The sequence below is a fragment of the Candoia aspera genome, chromosome 10, assembly GCF_035149785.1.
Source record: "Candoia aspera isolate rCanAsp1 chromosome 10, rCanAsp1.hap2, whole genome shotgun sequence".
In the NCBI taxonomy this organism is placed as follows: domain Eukaryota; kingdom Metazoa; phylum Chordata; class Lepidosauria; order Squamata; family Boidae; genus Candoia; species Candoia aspera.
This window is the reverse complement of record NC_086162.1, coordinates 26952638-26960719: the sequence shown is the minus strand read 5'-3', so window position 1 is coordinate 26960719 and position 8082 is coordinate 26952638. Positions and strand designations below refer to the sequence as shown.

General features: G+C 53.5%; 1 protein-coding gene across 2 annotated transcripts; it reads right to left on the bottom strand.

Moving 5' to 3' along the window:
* Positions 1-1249: 1249 nt before the first annotated feature.
* On the bottom strand, positions 1250-7945 carry SAE1 (SUMO1 activating enzyme subunit 1). Of its 2 annotated transcripts, XM_063312074.1 has the most exons (9): positions 7802-7937; positions 7576-7687; positions 6894-7067; positions 6442-6584; positions 6056-6155; positions 3743-3848; positions 2484-2628; positions 1800-1866; positions 1250-1468 (listed from the first exon to the last, which is right to left on the bottom strand). In XM_063312074.1, exons 1-9 carry the CDS (start codon positions 7903-7905, stop codon positions 1367-1369), a joined length of 1053 nt encoding a protein of 350 aa, XP_063168144.1. In that variant the 5' UTR covers positions 7906-7937; the 3' UTR covers positions 1250-1366. The 2 variants fall into 2 exon arrangements, with proteins under 2 accessions (XP_063168144.1, XP_063168145.1); XM_063312075.1 differs by lacking the exons at positions 1800-1866; positions 2484-2628 and having other exon boundaries at positions 7802-7945.
* Positions 7946-8082: the final 137 nt, after the last annotated feature.

Here is an 8082-nt window from a genome sequence, read left to right as displayed (position 1 = left end):
ATGTTTAGGAGCGCAGGCCTCGCGGTGCCCTCTGGGCCCACTTGTACCATTTCGTTTTCCATCTACTGGGTATCTTGGACAACTTGCCTGCCAGGGGGTGATGGACAGACCTTGGAGTGAAGAGCCATCCGCTGAGCTGCGCTGGGACTTCTTTTCCTGCTGGCCAGGGGAACAGCAGCCTCAGCAGGGAACAGACGCCAGGAAGCAGCCAACCTCAAGCCGGCTGCTTGCTCTGAGTGGCTGAGCACCACAGCTCCCTTTTGCCCCCAGCCCAGCAGTGCCTTACGGAGAGCTGCACAGATGGGTAGGGGCGAGAGACAAGTTAGCACTATGTGAATATTTTTCACTGAGCCTGTATGTGGGGGGTGGGGGGAGAAGAGAATTGCACTTGCCACCTCAACTCTAGAGGGACAGCCTACAACGTCCACTGTAAATAGGGACTGGACTTGTGTATAGATATGGGGACAGGGGGAGTGAGAGGAGCTGCTGTGTGTATATAAACTGTCTTCATGCCTGTACATAGAACACAGCTGTGTGCTGCTGCCTGTATATACCTGAGGGGTTGTCAGTATCTTGTGAAGAAGTGGGAAAAATTTTGTATATTTTCTTTTCAATAAAACCAGATGAAAGCAGAAATGGCATCAGCCTCTTTTCTTCTATGGGACAATGTAGCCCAAGGCGGTGCCAGCAGATGAGGAACCACCGTTGGCACCATCTCTGACAATGCTTGTGGGGGAACAAGATCTTCAGGAGATCACAGCCCTTGCTAAGGAAAACTCTGGCTGCCCCAAGAGTGGGAGCAGAGTGGGAGCCGGAAGCCAGACGTGGCTCAACCATAGGAGGGAAGGTTAATTCCTCTTGGTTAGGAGGTGCAGGCACATTCTTGAAAGCTGCTCCTTCTCTTCAGTGCAGAGCCTGGTGCTCCTGGCCCAAGCCCCAAAGTCCCTACCACCACCACTTTGCTTCCCAAGCAGCCTTTGAAACCAAAATGCTTCCAAGAGCTAAAAGCAGGCCAGTGTCACGACAGCCGCAACTGTTTCCTGCAGCAGCCATGGAGACTGTCCTGCCCCATGCCCTCTGAGGTCAGGCTGAGCACAGGGCTCTGGTCAGAGCAGCACTAGGTCTTGGCTTTTCCACGGCAGAGTCTCATCCCTCTCTGAGGCCAACAGGGCCCTTGCTATATCCCTGCCCCCCCGCCTGCCGATTTAAAAGTGAATATTGTGGGAAAATCACTGCTGGAGAGACTCAGTAACCAAAGTAGATTTTATTTGGGCTAAGTTGAGAAGAGACACTATGAGGGCTGGCTGTTCAGGGATTGAATCCATAATCCATAACCCACCTCCCAAGGCCACACAGGGCCATCAGATCAGGATGTGAAGTTGGGGGCCAGACACTCCACAACCCCACTGCCCTTTATGCCATTGAAGAAGAAGAAATTGTTGAGGGGAGGATCTCGTTGTGAGAGTGCCTAGGAATAAGACGACATGGTAGAGACAATATTAGAACAGGCCTGGAGTCAGCTGGGAACTACTAGCAGGCAACCCCCACCCAATTTCCAGGCAGGACCAGAAGAAGCAGCTCCACACCTTTTGGCAGGAATGCTCAGCAAGGCAGGAAGGGCATAAGTTTACTTTACCAGTGTTTCAATCCATACCATCTCCAAGCATGCTGGTGCTGCTGTGAAGTGGCAAGCAAGCAAAACCCTGGGTTGGAAGAGGGCCTCCCCAGGAAGAAGTCATGCTCTGCTCTCTTCAATTCAAGGCCAGAGGCAGGGGGGCGGGGTGGAGAAAACACCTTACCTTGACAGCCTCCTGGCTCAGCACCCCTCCAACCACAGCACAAACGGGGGCCATTTCAGAGAAGCAGCTGTTGATACCAGCAAACAAGGAAAAGTCAGGCTGTGGGCACAAAGGCCATTGTTTGCAGGGAAGTGAAGAGACCTGACCCATCATCTAATCTCATCCTGCACTGGAGGAGCAGATAAGGCAGCCCAACATCAGCTGAAAGAGGTGCTCTAGATAGTTCTGCTAAATGTACCCCCAACAGCTGCCCCCTTCCTGGCCCACTCAAAGGCAGGCCCCATACCTCTCTGCCACTGGATCGACTTGCAGCAGCTGCTGAAGAGGGGTGGGCACGGAGGAAGTGCTTTCCCTGCCCCTAAAGTTAAACTTCATTCCAGAAAAAAGCTGCCACGGCCACCTTTCCTTTTTCCCTCTAAGGCCACCCTGGCCATCATCCTTCACACAGAAGGCTTATGTAGAAACTTAGGCCGAGCGTAACCAGAGCCACCCATCAGCTGCTGGCCCTGGTCCTGTTTGGTGGCTCACCCACACCGGTCCGGGCCAGTTTTCCTCCAGGATTTCCATCCACTGTCAAGAGCACCTTTTGCTCTTTGGTCCCAAGCAGGAGGTGGGGGTGGGGGCTGAAGGCCCATGGCAAGGCTGGCTCCCTCATCTGGTCAAAGGTAGAAAGGCGGCCCTTACCTGGCAAAGTCATCCACAATCAGGTCAGTTCCGACACCCAAAGTGGCCAGCACATCCGTGCGCATCTGATGGAGCAGTGCCACATCATCCACGTAACTCTGTGGGGAAGGGTCTCGCCCCTTTTCTGTCCGAAACTTCAAAAGCACTGCAAGAGGAAGCAACCACCATGTAGTAAGTGTTACAAGACAAACAGCACGCCTAGAAGTCTGTCAGACTGGCACCACACTTGGCTCCCCTCATCTGGGGCCACTACATCTCTGCTCCCCTTGACCTGTGGAGAACTGCCAGCAAGCTGACCCCAGCATGTGCCAAGGAAGAGGTCTCCACAGCCCACCATAACCTTCTCTGTGCTCATGGAGTCAATCTGCAGCACGTACATGAAAATACGGCTGCAACTTGTCCCTACTGGGCTAGCACATCTATGTGCATGGACACCCAAGATATCTAGCCACATGTCTGCTTGCTTCCCCGCCTGGACTCTGGCTAGCTGAAACAGGCCTCTCTATCTTCGGGAGCTGATGGGGGGGAGGCAGAATCAGGCAGGCCCTCCCTTTTGGGAAAGGGGAAGGTCAGCAGGGAGATCCCAGTACACCTCCTAAACCAGATGTTTTCTGCCCCAACCCTGGCATTCCGCTTCCCAAAAGGCATGACCCAAAATGCCAAGACCAACGAGCCTCCTGTGAAGGAGATCTTTAGTACGCAGACCATGTGGCGGAAGAGCAAAGAGAAACCAGACCGAAAAGACACATCCCAGCCAAGGAGGAGAGAAGAGGTGGCAGCGGCTGCCCTCCCAACCAAAATGCCCACCGCAAGATCAGGATACAAAGCATTGATTTAATCAGGGCAGCCCCAGAGTCTTCTCTTGCTTGCCAGCTGAAGTGAGCCTTGGACGCACCTGATGCTTCAGACTCCAGCAGCCAGGCTAAGGAACCTGGGGCAGCCCAGTCTTCTGAAGCCAGGTCCACACCTTGCGACAGGTATGCCCTCCACCTCCAGGGAGGAGGGGTGGGCTCTTGTGCTCCCCAGCAAAGGCTGCTTTGGGATGAATGCCTGGCCTGCTCTAGTGCCTCTTTGCTTCAGCTGCATGTCTGCTTCTCCTTCGGACCACAAGGAGCTCATGTGCCTGTCAGCTGGACACTGCTCCATTGTCTGCTCTAGCCAGGAATCATGTGACTCAAAAGGCATTCGCCTAACCTGCTGCCCTGCTGCCAAGCTAGATCCCAGCACATGCTTCCACCCGCCTCAGCTGGGCATCTCACCTTGCAGCAGGAAGTAATCTGGGGCAGTGCGTTTCAGGGCTGTTTTGGCCCCTTCGCTGCTCCAGTTGAGAGTCAGGGCATCTTTTAGGAGGCAAAAACGAATATGCTAGGGGAAGAAAAGGACAGGGAGGCAACAGAGGCATTCAAATCACTTCACTTAGCCCGCAAGACACTTTCCGCAGTCATCTTTCCAGAAACTACAGGGAGTTAGCGGAACTATGGAGATGCACCAGAATCCAGGAGGGCAAGATTTTAACTTTTGCTTTACGGTACAACTTGTCCAGCTCTCTATCATTTGCTGTTTCAAGAAGGCTCATAACTTGTCCACAGGCAGCTCCAATGAATGGCAAGCTATAAAGCAAAGGAAGTATTCTGGAGGTTGCCAAAGGGGTCTCATCTGCCAGAAAGAGGTGGGGCTGTGGCAGCCCCTCTTCCCAGTGTAACCCCCAGCTCTTTCTACCATCTGGGAATCTATGGGTACAGATAAAGGCTCCATCGTCGGGATCCATGCTTAAAATGCAAGATCACCAAGCATTTAGTAGAACAAAAAGATGCAAATAACCAGTAAGAAGAGATTCTACTTCATAGTTTTCATTCCACCATTAAATAAAATCCTATCAGAGTGACATTTGATCAGTTTGGTCTAGCAGTTAAGGCAATGGGCTAGAAACCAGGAGACGGAGAGTTGTAGTCCCGCCTTAGGCATGAAAGCCAGCTGGGTGACCTTGGGCCAGTCCCTCTCTCTCGGCCCAACTCATCTCACAGGGTTGTTGTTGTGGGGAAAATAGGAGGAAGGAGTTATTAGGTATGTTTGCCACCTTGAGTTATTTATAAAAATAATAAAGGCAGGATAATAAATGAATGAATAAATAAATGTCCTATTCTTTAAAATATGTATTTTGCTACTGTGCATAATTTTACACACATGCACTGAACCAGCTGACATGGCCCACTCAGAACTGGCTGGCATATATGCTGTTGCTTGTTGTCACATGCCACCACTATTTTAAGTGTCATTAAGAGCCAATCTATTTGAGCTCAGGATGCTGTTGCTCTTCATTGCTCCCATCTAGGCATGGCTTAAAGAACATTTGGGTTAGCCCAGAGAACTCTGCAGAAATCACTAAACCCGGGGGGGGGGCACAGCATATATAATTGTCTCTCTGCCAGGAATATCCAGATAACCCCATGAAGCCTGTCCACACAAGCCAGTGACCAAGGCTGACCGGCTCACGTCCTAAGCACACAGTCAAGCACCCTCTGCTGACCCGAGGCAGCACTGGAGCAACTGTATGCTCTTAGTACACTATCCAGGGTCACAGTTAATGCTCTTGCCAGACCCTGCAGACTCAGCATTTGCATGGTACCAACTGCGTCATGTAACTGAAGACTCGCTGTATGAGTCCAGAGAATGATGGTTACAGTTCTCTTTGTTTTAAAATTAAGAACTGTAGTGCCACCCATGGAGAAGATAAAGTCAGAAATTCTGGGGTATCAACTGGAGAAGCTTCAGAGGCCATCGGGACTAGCAGCCCCATACTATCTGTATGTCCTCAAACTTTTTTTTTTTTGGCACTAAGAGCTACAACTGCTATCTCTAATTTTTAGATGCTACCCTGGGCATTCATTGTGCAATTCCATTCTACTCATGAAACCTCACTTGCTATTCTATGTCCACCCAAGCTCATCCTGTCACAGAAACCCAAAGTTCTCCAAACGCATAAACCACAGCTCCTAATTTGACTAATGCACTCGTGTGCATTTTCTGTTTCAACTGTCAAATCCAGGCACTCCTTGGTGTCAATACAGGTCTGAACCTGTACTGTACCCTAACCCTAACCCTAAACCAAACTTCCTAGAGCAGCAAGCCATTACCAGGTGAGGAATGAACAGGACAGTTCAACAAGCTACAGCATGAAGTGGGGAGTTCTCCTTGTGAGAAGTTTTCAAATAAGGCTGGCTGGGCGTGTCAGAGATGCTTTAGTGGATCCTGTACTGGGCAGAGGGCTGGACTAGATGACTGAATAATATCATACCTTCCAAGTCTCTGAAAGGCCAAAGATGCATGTGGCATTAGAGGCCAAGCAAAGAATGAAAATCTGCAGGACAAGGGTAGGCTTGCCTGAAGGCTGGGAGAGGAATACTCAGCTGGAGGAAATCCTTTATGCCTTGGCCATGAGAGGCATGGTTACTACACCACAAACAGAAGTAACATAGCTTCTGATAGAAACAGCCTGATGGCTGAGTAAAGATTTAATGGTATAGGCCCAGTTCCCCATTTTCTCTGCTCCAGAGACACAGACATCTACCCACCTTCTTCACCAAGGTGGTCTCCGCAAGATCCGGCTTGGCTTTCTTTGGATCAGAGCCCCCCTGCCCTTCCTGGCTGGCTTTGGTAGCCTTTGTCTTTTCTCTGTAAGGCAGGGAGAGGGACAGAGTGGGGGGAATAATACAACAGTTTCTACCCCTCATTCCAGCCAATAATTGACTTATAGAATGGCTGTAAGATAGCAGCTTGCCTTCCTGTCTGTCTGTCTGTGTCTCCAGGGCAAGAGACGACACAAATGCCTAAGAAGAGCCATGGCTCCCTCCAGGACCCATGCCCCCCCCACAAAAATATTGGGTGAATCATCCCTTTCAGCACCCATCATCTTCAGACACAGCTCCCAGCTTCAGATTCCAAGCCAAGAGAAACTCACTCAACAAATTCATGTTCACCCAGGTTGGCAAACATATAGCCATGATAGCCAAAGACATCACCAGTGAAAAACTTGATGCTGTATTTGTTGCATATTTGGTCCACCTTCAGGAGGACTTCCTGGGTGCAGCATGTAAGGCAGACCTGGAAAACAAAAGACACCAGTTTCTCTGCAAGGGACCAAACAAGCAAGCATTAACCCCAGCCCGAGCCAGTCAGTGATGCTAGTAACTATCTTCTCTTCCCTGAACAAAGGTAATTTCCCAGGGCCTTCTGAGACAGAAGTTGGCTCACTAGCGTCAGAGAAAGCCATAGCCCACTTACAAAACCAGGTAGGCGCGCCCCTCTCTACTTCTCTTGGACACTCCATGCGAGGCTTGTGGAATTGGTGGGCAGATGGAATCCTTCCAGGCCTAATAGTACAGTCCTGCCCTTATCCCTGCTGGAACTCACCACATCAAAGCGAGTAAAGAATTCCTCAGGTTTCTGCTCAACATTCTCAGGGTCTGCCTTCACATCAACCATGGGATTGAGATCCTGAACACGTTCCAGTGAAGCTTCTGCTCTGTTCTTACCCAATGAGCTCACTGGAAGTAGGAACTGGCCTTGTGTATCCTCCAGAGACACCTAGGGAGCAGCATGCTGTGAGCAGGGTTCCCCTCAGTACTGACTGAGGCCAGGAAATATCCCAGGGCAGGAACCAGCCAGGATGGCCAACAGGCCCCACTGCCCTGGCCTGCGTTTCGGTCCAGTACCAGAATTTATCACATTTGCAGCTGTTTGCAGCTGCCAAGGCGGAGTGAAACAGCAGGCCAACGTTTGGGTACTTCCACAGCGAATGCGTGCCTGCCAGCCGCTGTCCGCCAACTGGGGCGGCCACCCCTGGGCCTTGCCCTGAAGCACAAGTAGCAGGACGCCAGGCCCGAAGGGAGAACTTTAAGCAGGGCCGAAGCAGAGCGCCGCCCGTCTCCCGGTTGACCCCCCAGGCCGGGCAGCGGCGACCTCCCGGCGCCTCGCCCGGACCCGCCCAGCTTACCTGTCAGGGGCTGGCGGGCCCCGAAGGGCCACGGCTCTCCCCTCCCCGAGCGGCCGCCGCCCCGCCCGAGAACCCCCCGAAAGGCCCGGGCGGACCCACCTGGCGGTGGTCGAGCAGCGTCAGCGCCTTCACGCCGGCCAGGGCCAGGTTCTTGGCCACCTCCGCGCCCAGCCCGCGCAGCCCGGCCACCAGCGCCCGCGACGCGCGCAGCCTGCGGGAGGGGAGGGGAGGGGAGGGGAGGGGAGGGGGAGAGAGAGAGGGGCGTGAGGGGGGCGTGAGGGGCACCCCCCGGCCCGCACTCGGCCCCCGCCCAGCCCGGCGTTACCGCTTCTGCGCTTCCAGCCCCCAGAGGCGGATCTGCCGGTCGTACTGCGCCGCCTCCTCCTCGCTGATGCCGCCGCCGCCGCCGGGTGCCTCCTTCTCCACCATGGCGCCCGCGGACCCCCTCCCTTCCTTCCCGCCCGGCCGGCTTCGAATGGCGGCGACCACGTCGAGGAGGCGGGGCCCCGCGAGGTGCAGCGCCGCGCCGCGCCGCGCCCCGCCTTCGGGGCGATGTAGGCCGCTCGGGCGCGCCCGGCAGTTTCCGGCGCCGCTCGGGCGTTTCCG